This window comes from Rhinichthys klamathensis, unplaced genomic scaffold (genome assembly GCF_029890125.1).
Source record: "Rhinichthys klamathensis goyatoka isolate OS25496 unplaced genomic scaffold, OSU_Roscu_1.1 h1tg000538l_1, whole genome shotgun sequence".
NCBI classification, from domain to species: Eukaryota; Metazoa; Chordata; class Actinopteri; order Cypriniformes; family Leuciscidae; genus Rhinichthys; species Rhinichthys klamathensis.
The window spans coordinates 522,063-538,890 of record NW_026607013.1 but is presented as its reverse complement, the minus strand read 5'-3'; the positions used below and the strand labels follow the sequence as shown (position 1 = coordinate 538,890).

Here is a 16,828-nt window from a genome sequence, read left to right as displayed (position 1 = left end):
GAACCGGAGCTTGTCGGTCTCCCGCATGTCAGCCAGACACAGCCAGAGATGGCGTTCCTGGACCACCATTGTGGACATCGCACGGCCCACTGAGCGAGCGGTAACCTTCGTCGCACGAAGTGCGAGGTCCATCGCCCGCCGGAGTTCTTGGAACACCAGTGGGTCATGACCACCCTCGTCCAGTTCCTTCAGTGCCTTGGCCTGATGGACCTGGAGCAACGCCAGAGCGTGCACGGCAGAGGCAGCTTCCCCACAGGCCTTGTAAGCCTTGCCGGTTAAGTCCGACGAGTACTTACAGGCCCGGGAAGGGAGACACGGTTCTCCGCGCCAAGTGGAGTTAGGGCACAGTTGCATAGCAACGGCCCACTCCACCGGCGGGATGCGCGCGTAACCCTTAGCTGCCCCGCCGTCAAGGGTGGTGAGGGAGGAGGAACTACTGGAGCAGTTTCGGGCAGTAAAAGGTGCCGTCCACGTCCCAGTGAGCTCCTCATGCACCTCTGGGAAGAAAGCCACTGGGGTGGGTTGCTGAGAGCCAGCACGCGCCACCCCGAGATACCAATCGTCCAGCCTCGAGGGTTCGGGACCCGGTGGGGGGTTCCACACGAGTCCGACCCTCTCGGCGGCCCGGGAAAGCATGGCCATCATCTCCGGGTCCGTATCGGGCACCGCTGGCACCCCCGAAGGAGGCAGCGGCTCCGACACGTCGTCCGCAGAGACATCTGACCCACCCTCCGATGCCGCGATCGACATCTGTTCATCGCCGGGAGCGCCAAAGGAAACGGTTGGTACACACCTCGTGGATGGTCCAGCGCGCTCCTTTGGCAGCTCACATGGTTGCGGAGGCTGAGAGGAGTGAGGGTTCCTAGGGGGTTGGTTCCCCGAAGGAAGCGCGCTCACTGTAATCCTCAGGTCACCCGCGCCAGCGTCCGAAGCAACCCTCGCAGGAGGATTGGAACGGGGCGCCGGCACGGGGACTCCGCCCCTTTGCAGGAACGAGAGTCTCGACCTCAGCTCCGAGATGGTCATCTTCCCACAATGGGTGCATGACTCATCCACGAACGCTGCCTGTGCGTGTTGTAAGCCCAGACACACAAGACAGCGTTCGTGACCATCCCGCGATCCCAGGTAACGACCGCATCCAGAAACACACAGATAGAATGTCATCTTTAAAAAGACGCAAACTATCTGTGTAAGCTCCTTTAGGAACAGCTCTCGCTGATACTGAGGCACACAGGGGGACAGATGCAGACGATCACGGCCGGGAATGTGCACCCGTACGTGCGCTGATCAGCTCTCGTGCTTAGTTTTACCAGCTGTGAAAACAGCTTTTGGGTTTCTTCGCCCGGAGAGAGGAGATCTGTCCACGCTGTCGCGCCGTGACACACGTACCAGAGAGAGAGTTTGCTTGTAGAAAGAAGTCACTCTAAGCAGAGGCATCGAAGTTTAGGCTCCGAAGCAAAAAGCTGAAGTGCAATCACACAGCCGCTCGTTATATACCCGCGCTGACGAGGACGCGCAGCTGTTGCAAATGATTGCACGCCAATGTGCATTGGCTTGTTTTAGATTCACTCGAAGTAAATTGGCTCTCTAGTGAGATTCCTATTGGTCAGTCTGACCTACGTTGTAGTGACTGACCGATAGGGAACTGACATGTTTGTAATGTTAACACATTTTGCCCATGACATTTTCTTACCTGCAGATATATGACATGATATATGACATGTCTAATCTTCCTTCTTGACTAGTGCTGGCTACATGCATAATTCATAATTGCGCGACACGATGATTCATTGATAGTAAACGGATGCCCGTTCTTCTTCTGAAGTAGCGGCTACACGGAGGACACATCATTTGCACCTTTGCTTTGTCCAGTGTAACGTTAGACAGACTCGCACGGGGTAGACACGATGTAAGAAATTACAAAACGGATGATTTTGTCTAAAGTACAATCGTGGTGACAAATAGATAGCTATATGACATAAATATTATGTAGAATACCAAATATCAGCACAAATGACCATCATTGAAGATGTAGCATGTAGGCTACTGGGGTTTTGAGTGGATCATGAAAAAATACATTTTTGCATTCATTTTGGATGCTGTAAGTAACTTTTACAATAAAATATTATTAAGTCTGATTCATATGAACTATTAATTGTGTGATCAAGTGTTTTAACGGATAAATAAATGCAAATAGCTTGTCTGCTGGGCATTTCACTTTTAAATGCATGATACATGTTTAATGTAACGTTACTATGGATCATTAGATCCACGGACCTGCTGCGTATTTAAAACTTGCCTGAAGAAGTGGGAAAAGCTGTTGGGGACAGTAATTTCACCTATATTACACAAACTCGCGTATTTATCACGAGGTTGAATCCAGTTATTCATTAGTCAGCAATATTGATGCTTTTCTGTTTTACCATGAATAACGTGACGCTTCCATAATGCGTTGTTCCCAACAGAGATGTATGCGCTGTTTCTCTTGCATTTTCAAAGGCTCATAAAAATGTGTCTTGGCTTGATACACAGTCTAATGGTCTAACTCTAACGAAATCCAAATTTTAAACATATTTTACTGTAGCAATATTATGGGCCTTAGCCTTAGACTTTCTATTTGAGCCAATGCAGATGATTCATTGATACAACCAAACGAGATTGGTTGTAGCGAGAACGTGCTACGATTGGTCAGCTCAATGTGGCCGTTATCTGATTGGCTTGAGGAAACGGTGGGTGGAGTCCACTTATTTGTGGATTTGTCTGCACCTCGACGCTAGAAGTGTTTCAAAATCCACAAATGCGTGAGGGGATTTACAAATCCACAGAAAGCGGTTCACAAATAAATGCCAGGCAGAGTTGTGTTTGTGGCATAAAAAAACATTTGTAAATATATTTTTTTTATTTGCAAATCTCATTTTATTTATTTGTGAGTTTTTTTATATTTTTTGTGAAACTCTTTACATTTATTTGTGGATCTTAATCTATTTATTTCTGAATTTGATATATTTTTGTGAATCTCTTTACATTTATTTGTGGATCATAATCTATTGATTTGGAATAATGCAACAATTCTCACCCCATAGTACTGAATCTCCTGATCAAAACATAGGCGAAGAAGAAGCAGAAACAAGCGATAGCATATGTAAGCTTATGCATATGTAAAATAACGTGACCATCAATATTAAACAGCATATAAATCAAAACTGCCTAATGTTACAGAATAAAATGTTGACCCAGGACGAGCTATAGGACTGTGAAGCTTTGGGGGTGTTGATGGACTCAATCTACTCCATCTGTGTTTTGATCATCATTCTGGTGCCCCTTTTACACAAAGGGAAGATGCAGATATTTCCCTGCGGTTTGGCCTCTCATTCACACGAAAACCCTGTTTTTATCACAGAAAACGATTATTTCTAAAAACTCCGGCCAAAGTGGAGATGTCTGATAACGCCGGTTGTGTTCCCGTGTTAACTGGGAGAAACGGGGTTTTAGGTTCTCAAATGTCACATTATGTGCCAGAAACTGCTTAACGTCATGTGAGTTTGGAATAGTTATGATGGCGCTCGACGACGTATTTATGCGGGTTGATGTAAATGACAACTTTTTGGAAAACGATGTTGTGTGCAAGATGTTATTATTGAAAACGGAGGGGGGGGTATTCGTTTCTCTTAATACCCGGCTGTGTGTAAATGTGGCCTGAATCCCATCCCAAACACGTTTTTCTCAGCTTTTTGCTCAAATTGTTGCTTATTTTATGAAACATACCTACATTCAAGTGTTGATAAAAAAAAGAATGCATTAAACTAGAATAAAACGTTTTTTGTTACAGACATTTAATTAATAGCAACTCATATATTACTTACCGGTAATCTATTAATCAGACAGACTCTTTATTTGTTGTAATCATTAATGAATGGTTTAGTTCTTTATCAGTCATACATTAACTAATAAATATCTGTGTATTAGTTAAGCGTGAAGTAATGCATATTAGTGCACACATATTGTAAAGTGTTACCAAGTTTTCAATTAAACAGTTGTCTGGTTAAAATAAAACTTAATTAGTGAAGCAGTTAGGCCATGGCAATGTATAGAATATTTACATTATAGAATTATTCACTAGGATTTTGTTAGCAAACTAAACCAAATTTGTGACAATTACATTGTCATTCCAGTGAATCGTTTGTTCTAAACTGCTGCTTCAGTTAATCATTTTAAAACAATTTCTTTGATTCCTTTGCACTTTAAGTCTCTGCATGATATGTTTTCTGATTAATTATAACTCTGCATTGTTATACTGGTACATATAAATGTATTGTTTTCTTGGGGAAAGAAGTGGTGTTTGTATTTCAATTCTTGCATTAAACATTTAAAATCTACTCTCTCTAGTAAGTTATTTTGTTCATATGTTAAACTCTTAAACTTTTAGAGCAAACATATATATATTTATATCATAAATATATTTATATCACATATTATGTAAAGAGTTATATTTAAAAAATTTATATTTACGATATTGTCCAGCTTTTCCATCAAGAATAGACTCTTTTACTGTATGAGTTAGACTTGTGTTTGTGTAAAATGACTCCAGCATATATGTCTCATAAAATATTCTTTCACTGAGCATTTTAATAGAAAAAAAAATCAGTTTGGGTATTTTAGCTTTTGCAATAATTTCTGGATCGACCTCAATGGAAAAATCAGCTCAAAAGCAGCTAGCGCTGCCAGTAATTTAGTCACTCAACAACACAATGAATCTCATGCACTTACTTTTGCCACTCTGTGTGACGAAGAGGAGGATTAGGGCCACAATAATGAAAAATAGTAAAGATACAATTGTCAGGAGACCTATCTCCAGTGACGTCCAGCGGGGCTTTTTTTTCTGAGTGTTGTTGTCAGCCATGGTCTGCTGTCCCTCTGGGGCAGCCTGTAGAAACTCACCTGAAAAGAGTAAGAGAGAGTTTAAGTTAAGATTCAGTGTAAACCATGCTCAGATAACTTCACAGTGAGTTTCTTTGCAGAGTTTGGTCTCTCTAAACACATACCTTCTGTCATTTGTCACAGAACTAACCTGTTTTTACAGATTTCAAAAATGAACAGTCTACACTTTGAGCTGTTATTTATTGCAGCAGGGAATTAATCACTGATTCCACTCTGCCAAACACACACTCACGATTCACAGATCACAAAGACTCTTGTCATACATACTTTGAAGCATTCAGGTGCACAAATACACACAGACACACACAGAGTTACAAGCCGAGGTAGAGACCTGCTGTGTTCTGGCTGAGAGGACTGTGACCTGGGGACAAAGTCTTAAAATCTTCCTTTCAGGGAGGCTGACACTCTCTCACACACAGTAACAAATACACAACACAGGGCAAATACGCACAAACCTAAACTCACATTCTTATTGGGGTACTTTACATACACAGACTCTTGTTTCTTTCAATTTCTGTAGTATTTACGGATAATATATTTAAAGTCTATTTAGCAACAGGGGGCTGGTTTACTTTTGGGAAAACGGAATGAAAAATGTCAGGGCTAATTTGGCTAATGAGTCACTTTTGGCAGGGGCACTAGCTCTTATCTTAGTCACATCGCAGCATCTGTTAGATCCGGACGATTAATCTTGTTGACTTTTAGAGGAAAAAGTGTGACTGGTGTAACTATTTGAGACAGGGGCTGGTTTAATAATTGCACTGCAGTTAATTATACTTAGGCATGAATAATAAACAACTTGTAAAAATGTAAGTTGGAAACAGACACACTTTAAATCACACACTTGATCAGTGTACATCCCATGCACCATCTGAAGAAACGGATCTTCTTTCATGTGTAAGGCAAGGCAAGGCAAGTTTATTTATATAGCACATTTCATACACAATGGTAATTCAAAGTGCTGTACATAGAAGAAATTAAAATAATCAAACAAATAAGAATAATTAAAACAGTTTAGAATAAAAAATAAAATAAAGTACAGTAAAAACATTCGGACGAACAGTGGCACAGTGCTCATTCAGTAAATGCATAGCTAAACAAATGTGTTTTGAGTCTGGATTTGAATGTGACTACTGTAGGAGCACATCTGATCTCCTCTGGAAGCTGGTTCCAGCTGCGGCTGGCATAATAGCTAAAAGCAGACTCTCCATGCTTAGAGTGAACCCTTGGTATTTCTAGCTGATGTGATCCTAATGATCTGAGTGATCTGTTAGGTTTATATTCAGTGAGCATATCTGCAATATATTGAGGTCCTAGCCCATTAAAAGATTTATATACCAGTAATAATACTTTAAAGTCAATCCTAAATGTAACTGGAAGCCAGTGTAAAGACCTGAGGACTGGTGTGATGTGTTCATATTTTCTGGTTCTGCTCAGAAGCCTGGCAGCAGCGTTCTGTATGAGCTGCAACTGTCTTATGGTCTTTTTAGGAAGGCCAGTGAGGAGTCCATTACAATAATCCACCCTGCTGGTGATAAAAGCATGCACAAGTTTCTCTAAGTCTTGATTGGAAACAAAGCATCTAATTCTTGCAATATTTTTCAGATGATACTATGCTGATTTAGTTATTGCTTTGACATGACTACTGAAATTAAGGTCTGACTCAAGAGACACACCCAGATTCCTGACTTGATTTTTAGTTGTTAGACCCCTAGCGTCAAGGTATGCATTCACCTTGAGAACTTCATCTTTGTTTCCAAACGCAATGACTTCAGTTTTGTCTTTGTTTAACTGAAGAAAGTTTTGGCACATCCAACTGTTGACTTCATCAATGCATTGGCACAGGGAGTCAATGGGGCTGTAGTCGTTAGGCGATAGGGCTAAGTAGAGCTGTGTGTCGTCTGCATAGCTGTGGTAAGAGATTCGGTTCTTTCTCATTATTTGGCTCATTGGGAGCATATACAGGTTGAACAGGAGTGGCGCAAGAATTGAGCCTTGGGGGACTCCGCATGTCATGGATGTCCACTCAGACTTATGGTCTCCTATACTCACATAATAACCTCTCCCTTCTAAGTATGACCTGAACCATTTTAGGACTATCCCGGAAAGCCCCACCCAGTTTTCCAGCCTGTCAAGAAGTATGTTGTGATCGACAGTGTCAAATGCAGCACTGAGGTCGAGTAGTACCAGCACTGATAATTTGCCTGAATCAGTATTTAAGCGAATATCGTTTATTATCTTTATGAGAGCTGTCTCTGTGCTGTGATGCGATCGGAAACCAGATTGAAAATTGTCGAAGTATCCATTCGAGATTAAGAATTTGTTCAGCTGATTGAAGACAACTTTTTTAATGATCTTGCCTATGAAAGGAAGATTTGAGATCGGTCTATAGTTGCTTAATATAGTCTTATCCAGATTGCTCTTTTTCAGGAGGGGCTTGACAACTGCAGTTTTCAGGGAGTTTGGAAAACTACCAGAGAGGAGTGAGGCATTTACCACTTTTAGGAGATCTGCTTCTAAACTGTTTAACACACTTTTGAAGAAAGATGTGGGAAGTGCGTCAAGGGCGCAGGTTGATGTTTTAAGGTTTCTTCCAAAATTTTGCCATCAATTTCTTCGAAAACAGACATAGTAACTACTTTCTCAGGTTGTGGTCTGATCTGTCTGACCCCAGAGCAACTCAAGGATGTGCTGATCACCTTTCTGATATTATTATTTTTCTCAGAGAAGAAAGAAGCAAACTCACTGCACTTGCCGTCTGAGAGCATTTCACTGGGAATCTGGCTTGGGGGGTTTGTCAGTCTCTCTACAGTAACAAAAAGAGTGCGTGTGTTGTTTAAGTTGCTGTTTATAATATTTGAGAAGAAAGTCTGTCTAGCTTTGCCTAGTTCAATATTAAAAGCATGGATGCTGTCTTTGTAGATGTTATAATGGACTACAAGGTTTGTCTTCCGCCACATGCGCTCTGTTTTTCTGCATGTTCTTTTCATATTTTGCACAGCTGTTGAGTTTCTCCAAGGTGCTTTTTGCCTACCACTCTTCCTGACTTTCACAGGAGCAATAGCATCAATTGCACTTTTAACTTTTGAGTTAAAAGAATCAAGGAGAAAATCAACAGAGTCAGCAGATATGCTTGGTTTTAAAGATATAGCCTTCATAAATAGTACACTAGTGTTCTCATTTAAGCATCTCTTCTTGACAGACACAGATCTAGTTTCAATGGCAGGAGAGATCAATATATCAAAGAAAATACAGAAATGATCAGACAGTGCTACATCCTTAATAACAATCTGTCACGAACGGTGAAGAAGAGATTCCAAAAGGCTTAAAGCAGGTACAACAGTCCTTTTAATGGAAACAAGGCAAAGCCGCCACGGCCGTTTAACAAAGGAAGTTCACAAAAGATTCTTGGTAGGCAGAGTGATGCTCAAGCGGCAGGTCCCGAAGGATCGTGAGAGAATAGAGCAGGGTGCTGGTGGGGCGTAGAGCCCTCTGCAACTCTCCACGGCACAGCACTGGACACAGCACAAATCAGGTAACGTACAGCACAAAATAATTAACAGCACAAGACAGGACAGGACAGGACTGATCATCTGTAGATGAAACACAAGCGTTTAGCAACATACGTGACGGGTAATAATAATCCGACAGAGAAGAGAAGAAAGAGAAAGCTAGAAATAGAGTGACTAATGACAAGAGATTGAGAGCAGGTGAGGGGGATGAGATAACAAGGAACAGCTGAAAGAGATGAGTGGGTAATAATAGGTGTTTGTGTGTGAGTGCGTGTAACCAGCAGATGGAGACAGAGTCAGAAAAGAAGAGAGAAAGAACCAGGATCATGACAGTACCCCCCCTCAAAGTGCGCCCCCTGGCGCACCTAAGGAGGAGGACTGGCGGGAGCGGTAAAAGTCGTCAATGAGCGAGCGGTCCAGGACGTCCCGGGCGGGGATCCAGCTTCTCTCCTCAGGACCATACCCCTCCCAGTCAACAAGAAACTGCCGGCCACGACCACGGGGACGAACATCGAGGAGTCTGCGGACTCGATAGACAGGGGAGCCCTCGACGCGGACAGGAGCAGATACCGGACGAGATGGAGGGCGGACTACGGGTTTAAGACAGGAGACATGAAACACGGGATGGACGCGACGAAGATTGGATGGCAACCTGAGTTCAACAGAGACAGGACTAAGAACCCTAACGACGCGGTAAGGACCGATAAACTTGGGAGCCAGCTTTCGTGAAGAGAACTGGAGCGGGAGATTAAGAGTGGAAAGCCACACCTTCTGACCGCGGACATAGCGGGGGCTCTTGACACGGCGTTTGTTAGCGGCTCGGCGAGTGATAGAGCGGGATTTACAAAGAGCAGATCTAACCGCTCTCCAAGTTCGTTTGCAACGTTGGATAAAAGTGTTGACTGACGGAACGTTAGACTCGGGATTTGAGGAGGGAAAAAGGGGAGGCTGGTAACCCAGACAGCATTGAAACGGCGACAGCCCGGTGACAGATGAGGGGGCGGAATTATGAGCGTATTCTGCCCACGGGAGTTGCTCGGACCACGAAGCGGGGTTGCGAAAGACAAGACTGCATAAAATGCGTCCAATGGTCTGATTTGCGCGTTCAGCTTGTCCATTGGTCTGAGGGTGAAAACCGGAGGAGAGGCTAACAGAGGCTCCGATGAGGCGACAAAATTCCTTCCAAAACAGGGAGGAGAATTGTGGACCTCTATCCGACACGACGTTCTCGGGGAGACCATGGATCTTAAAAATGTGATCGACGACAATTTGAGCGGTCTCTCTGGCGGAGGGCAATTTAGGCAGCGAGATAAAACGAGCCGTCTTAGAGAAGCGATCGATAACAGTGAGGATAACAGTATTTCCTCCGGACGGAGGAAGCCCTGTAATAAAGTCAAGTGCAATCTGTGCCCAAGGGCGCGACGGAATGGGTAAGGGTCTGAGGAGACCCGCAGGCGGTCTGTTGCTGACCTTGGTTTGAGCGCAGACCGAGCAGGACGCAATAAAGCGACGAATATCTCGTTCCCGTGTGGGCCACCAGAACCTCTGTGAAACGGAGGCAATTGTACCCCTAACTCCCGGATGCGCAAACAGCTTCGAGGAGTGACCCCACTGGAGAACGGCGCGGCGAGCGGAAGGGGGAACAAATAGTAACCCCCTAGGGCAGAGACGAGGCGTGATAGAATGGGAGAGCGCGCGTTTAACAATACGTTCAATTCCCCAGACCGCCGCACCCACCACCAATCCTTGAGGAAGAATCCCCTCATCAGTGGGTTTGGACTCGGGGGAGGCAAACTGGCGAGAGAGAGCGTCAGGCTTCTGATTCTTGGAGCCGGGGCGGTAGGAGATTATGAAATCAAAACGCGCAAAAAAAAGTGACCAGCGAGCCTGACGAGCGTTAAGTCTTTTAGCCGTACGGATATACTCAAGATTACGATGGTCTGTCCAGACGACGAACGGAACTGAAGACCCCTCCAGCCAGTGGCGCCACTCTCCTAACGCAAGACGAATGGCCAAAAGCTCGCGGTTACCCACATCGTAATTGCGCTCGGATGGAGACAGGCGATGTGAAAAGAAAGCGCAGGGGTGGACTCTCTCGTCAGCGGGTGATCGCTGGGAGAGAATAGCCCCCACTCCCACCTCCGAGGCGTCAACCTCCACAATAAACTGTCTGGAAACGTCGGGGGAGATGAGAATGGGTGCGGACGAGAACAAGGATTTAAGGCGATCAAAAGCCGCCTGCGCGGCGTCACTCCAAAAAAACGAGTCTTGGTAGAGGTAAGTGCGGTAAGGGGAGCCACCACCTGACTGAAGTTCAGAATAAACCGTTGATAAAAATTGGCGAAACCCAAGAAGCGCTGGAGCGAAATCCGGGAGTCAGGTATGGGCCAATCAGTGACAGCGCGGACCTTGGACGGATCCATACTAATACCCTGGGCAGAAATGAACGAACCGAGAAAGGTAACGGATTGGGCGTGGAACGTGCATTTCTCAGCTTTAACGAATAATTTATTCTCCAAAAGTCGTTGAAGAACCTGACGAACGTGTTGCACATGAACTTGGAGAGACGGGGAAAAAATTAAGATATCGTCGAGATAAACGAAAACAAAAATGTTAAGCATGTCTCTGAGAACGTCGTTGACCAGTGCTTGAAAGACTGCGGGAGCGTTGACCAGACCGAAAGGTAAAACCCGATATTCAAAGTGACCGAGGGGAGTATTGAAGGCGGTCTTCCACTCGTCTCCTTCCTTAATGCGAACAAGGTGATAGGCATTGCGAAGGTCCAGATTTGTGAAGAACTGTGCTCCCTGCAAGATTTCAAAGGCGGATGACATAAGTGGTAAGGGATAGCGGTTCTTAACCGTTATGTCATTTAAGCCTCTGTAATCAATGCAGGGACGTAAAGAGCCATCCTTTTTCTTCACAAAAAAGAACCCCGCACCGGCAGGACAGCATGAGGAGACAATAGTACCTGCGTTCAATGACTCGGAGAGGTATTTCTCTAACGCCTGACGCTCAGGAATAGAGAGGGAATAAAGCCTTCCCCGGGGAGGGGTGGAGCCTGGAAGAAGCTCTATGCTACAATCATAGGGGCGGTGCGGAGGAAGAGAAGCGGCCCGGGAACGACTGAAGACCGCTTGCAAATCGAAGTACTCCTCGGGAACTCCTGACAAATCACCTGGTTCCTCCTGGAAAACAGAAACAGAAGACACGGGAGGAACAGCAGACATCAAACACTTAACATGACAAGAGAGATTCCACGAGAGAATGGAGTTTAGGGACCAGTTAATCTGGGGGTTATGTTCAACAAGCCAAGGATGGCCCAACACAACAGGGGTATTAGGGGAGTGAAAAACTAAAAAAGAAATAGTCTCACGGTGGTTACCGGAAACGGTGAGACTCAGAGGGGCAGTAGCACGGTGAACCCTGGCAAGGAACTGTCTATCCAAGGCAAAGACGGTGGTGGGGTCCTGAAGATCAACGAGAGGAATACTGTGCTCGAGGGCCCAGGTCTCATCCACAAAGTTCCCCTCAGAACCAGAGTCTATCAAGGCTCGACAGGAGGCGGAAGAGTTGAACCAGTGGAGGTGAACCGGAAAAGTAGTCCGAGAAGGCAGCGGAGGGTGCAGAGAGGAAGCGCTCACCAGTAACCCTCTCTCTACTGGTGAGCGTTGGCTTTTAACTGACAGGTGGTAACAAAATGACTGTTAGAACCACAGTAGAGACATAGCCGATTGACGATGCGGCGCTGGCGTTCAGCAGCGGAGATACGGATCCCGCCCAGCTGCATCGGTTCCTGGTCTGCCACGGGGGCGGAGGAAGCGCTGACCATAGAGGAAGGGAGAGGAGAAGCCACAGTGTTGCGAGTGCGTCGACGTAACTCGAAACGTTTCTCCACGCGGAGAGCCAGGTCGATAAGGGGGTCGAGATGAGAAGAAGTCTCACGAGCCAACACCTCATCCCTGATCTCGGCATTAAGACCCTCGATGAAGCGTGCCACTAGCGCGGGTTCATTCCACCCACAGGAGGTGGAGAGAGTGCGGAACTCAACAGAGAAATCTGCGACCGAGCGTCTTCCCTGGCGGAGGGTGGATAACAGACTAGAGGCTTCGGGACCATGCACAGATCGGTCGAAAACCTTTAACATCTCCTCTTTAAATAGGGAGTAGTGGCTTAAACAGTCTGCATCAGAGCTCCAAACAGCCGTTCCCCACTCACGAGCCCGTCCCTTGAGAAGCGAGATGATGTAAGCGATGCGAGAGCGTTCCTTGGCATAGGTGAGAGGTTGAAGCGAAAAAATAACCTCACACTGGGTCAAAAATTACGGGGCTCTGGGCCGTCGGAAGATCTAGCGGAGTCCATACGGAAATAATGAAACTGCTCGGTGAGATCAGCCATCTGGGAAGCCAGCGTCTCCATAGCATGACGAGCAGCGGAGAGTTCCTCTTCGTGCTTACCCAGCATGCTCCTCCGTTGGGTTCATGTTGGTCGGATTATTCTGTCACGAACGGTGAAGAAGAGATTCCAAAAGGCTTAAAGCAGGTAAAACAGTCCTTTTAATGGAAACAAGGCAAAGCCGCCACGGCCGTTTAACAAAGGAAGTTCACAAAAGATTCTTGGTAGGCAGAGTGATGCTCAAGCGGCAGGTCCCGAAGGATCGTGAGAGAATAGAGCAGGGTGCTGGTGGGGCGTAGAGCCCTCTGCAACTCTCCACGGCACAGCACTGGACACAGCACAAATCAGGTAACGTACAGCACAAAATAATTAACAGCACAAGACAGGACAGGACAGGACTGATCATCTGTAGATGAAACACAAGCGTTTAGCAACATACGTGACGGGTAATAATAATCCGACAGAGAAGAGAAGAAAGAGAAAGCTAGAAATAGAGTGACTAATGACAAGAGATTGAGAGCAGGTGAGGGGGATGAGATAACAAGGAACAGCTGAAAGAGATGAGTGGGTAATAATAGGTGTTTGTGTGTGAGTGCGTGTAACCAGCAGATGGAAACATAGTCAGAAAAGAAGAGAGAAAGAACCAGGATCATGACACAATCGATGAGATGTTTAGACCCTTCCTGATAAGTAAATCTAGAGTGTGTCCACGATTGTGTGTGGGACCATGTACATGCTGAGTCAGATCAAAAGTTTTTAAAACAGTTTTGATTTCTTTTGCCATGTTTGTATCATTATCTATGTGAATGTTAAAATCTCCAGTAATAGCAAAACAGTCAAACTCTGAGGAAATTGTTGATAACAGTTCTGTAAAGTCCTCAGCAAAGGCTGGAGAGTATTTTGGAGGCCTGTAAATAATGATAAGTAAAATGCGTGGGGCACCTTTTAACACAATACCCAGATATTCAAAAGAGGGGTAGTTACCAAATGATGTTTGCTTACATTGATAGACATCTTTAAAAAGAGCAGCTACTCCTCCACCTCTCTTACCCGCTCTGGACTGTTCCACTGCAGCTGTCTTCTAGCCAAGTTTCATTTAGAAGCATAAAATCCAGGTTGTATGTGGTTATTCAGTCATTGACTAGAAGTGATTTATTTTTAAGTGAGCGGATGTTTAAAAGTGCTAACTTAACAGTCTTACTTTTTGTTACTTTTGTCTTAGTTTGGCGTGTAATAGGCACCAGATTAGATGGGTTTGCTGTACGGCTTTTGAAGGCCTTAGACTTTTTATCATGTAAACGAACAGCAATAGAGAAAGATACAGGCACACTGGGTTCCCGCTTGTTCTGTAAACATTTGAGAAAGTTACTGTTCTCATAGTGGGCACCCGGCACATATCACTGAGAGCTGGTATCAGTTGTTTTTGGTTCACCTCGAGCCGATAGAGGAGGGTGTGAGCCCTGGCGTTTTTGCAGAGGCCGAAGAGCTCTCACAAGCGGAGAGCGAGCTGGGCCCGCAGGCTTTCGTAGTTTTGGGGCCTGCCGTTTTTTGGTTGATGTCTGGGGGCTTGCAGATAGTTTGGTTCCAGCAAACACCAGTTTTTCCATTTTTTCTGAGAAGCACAGAAGATGCTGTGGAGATGCTGGAGATAGTGATAACGTGTCTGGTGAGAGGGTAGAGGCTGGAGGGGGCTGTTTCTCTGGTGTTATTGGAGGCTGTAAAATGCTGTCCTGGTTTTCCAGCAAGTCGTCCTTGGGAGCTGAAACTTGGAGCAGTTCTAGTATGTCACAGTCTGTCTGTGGTGAGCTCTGTGGGCAGGGCTCTGTTGAGATTGTGTCCGTGAACAGTGGCTGTTTTGGCTGAGTGGTGTTATCATTGTCCTTGTGTGATATGTCAACCGCATGTCCATCCACGTGCTGAAGTGAAGTCCTGTGGTCATTCATACTGTGTCTAGGTGTGTGTGTGCCATTCAGGTTGAGTGGATTGGCACACACTGCAGAATGATGATTGAGGGAGAAGTAGATATTGTCCTTTAGCACTCTTGAACCAGGTTTGTTTGGGTGGTGGCCATCCTGTTGAAACAGTTGCCTCTGACTCCAGAAAAGATTGAAGTTGTCAATGAAGTTTACTCCTTTTATATTGCAGGTTTTTTGCAGCCATGTGTTGAGCCCAAGCAACCGTGAAAACCTGTTTGTTCCTCTTGCTGGGAGTGGTCCACTGATGAATGTTTGTACTTTCAGTCTTTTAAGTGTTTCAAAAAGTTCATTGAAATCCTTCTTAAGGAGTTCTGACTGCTCTTTATGAATATCATTTTTCCCCACATGAATGATGAGTCGATTTGCAGTCTTATGTTTCGTCAGAATGTTCTCAAGTTCCCTGTTTACATCAGAAGTCGTTGCTTGTGGAAGGCAGCACGTAGTTGTATCCCTGCTACTAATGTTTCTGATTATGGAGTCACCCACTATCAGAGTCCTGGGCTCGGCTGCGCTCTGAGCTGAGTGCCGCTGTCTGCTCGACCTTGAGCGCCAGTTAGCAGTGTTGGCTACTGGCTGGTTCAGTCTGTGTTCGATCACATTCATCACATTCAGGAATTCCTCATTCATTAATACTTCAAATCTGTTCTCAAGATGTATAGGCGGTGGTGGGAGACCAGTGTTTGCAATCCTTGTCAGAGCCGTATCTGGGGTAGAGGATGCTACTGCGGCAATATATGATGCTCGTGACAATCTGATGTCTCGAGTGCCTTTGGGTCTCGCTCCCTGTTTTTGCCATCGATTTGTAAGTCGATCGGCTTGTTTCTCTACACTCAGTATGGCCTGTCGAGGAGGAATAGATTCATGGGACTCACCGGCTGTATGCTGAGGGCGTCCATGACGAAGCTCTGTTGTGTGTTCCGACTGGTTTGGTGGTCCCACAAGTAACTTTGTTTCAAGAACTACAATCCTTTGTAAAAGTCTCTGGCAGTTAGTGCAGCAAGGAGATTCCAGAAGAGGCATTTTCTCTTATCCTTTAGAATGTAGGCAGTTGTGTTTTCTTCCCCGGAATGTAAGCAGTGGGAGGCTGGTTGAATAAAAGTATTCTGCTTTTTTGTAGTAATCCAAGCGTTTGAGCACTGTGCTGATTAGCTGAAGTTAAAATTAGGTGATAAAAGGAGATAAAATATAAAATATAAAAATATAAAAGCGATAGAGCAAAGCGCGGAGCGGTAAGCAAGAGCGTCCGAACAGTAGCAGAGCAGGAAGTCGTTGAAACATGGTTATGTGTAAGCATTTGCATCTGCAGACAACCCTGTAATGGCAAGTTACCATTACTTGACAAGTTTGAATCAATCTCGTCTTAAAATCCCCGCAGCAATGTGATCTCATGAGTATTTGCATGCTTCTTACATAAAATGTGGTTCTACTACACATACATTCACCCACGTTTTCATGGACACTAAAACATACAATACTGATGTATTGACAGCATCTAAAACATAATTAAAATGTATGAATAACATTACAGATGAACAAATGTTTACAAATACTTATTTAATTTATGAATATTTAATTCATGGAATTAATTGGAATTGATTCTATTGAATTTATGATCAATGAGATTATGTTTTCAATTCCATTTATTAAAAGCAATTGAAATTCTAACATTTTATTTTGCTCTTTGCGACTTCTGGTGCCAGCTCGTTTCAAAGGATTACATAATTTAAAAAAAATTTAAACTCTTAAAAGGAATATCATACAATTTCAGTAACCGTTACTTATGTAATAGTGATTTTGTTTTATGACAGTTTGCTGAGAATCAAATGAACATAATTGTACACCACAAATGGACCACAAAATTTAATCCATTGTATTTTTGAGCTGTAATCCAAAATTTCAGAATTCATTTGATTTTGTTGTGTGAGAAACAGAACCAAATATACATTATATATATATTTTTTTATATTGTTGAAACATGGTTATGTTAAGGTTTGGGGATAGGGTTAG

General features: G+C 44.5%; 1 protein-coding gene across 1 annotated transcript in view; it reads right to left on the bottom strand.

The window, feature by feature from the left end:
* The window catches only part of LOC130073384 (neprilysin-like), a 247,535-nt gene that overhangs the window by 114,548 nt on the left and 116,159 nt on the right, over positions 1 to 16,828 (bottom strand). Inside the window, exon 2 of the mRNA XM_056238750.1 lies at positions 4,768 to 4,938. Coding sequence (XP_056094725.1) covers positions 4,768 to 4,938 — 171 coding nt within the window. The remainder of the gene's footprint in view (positions 1 to 4,767; positions 4,939 to 16,828) is intronic.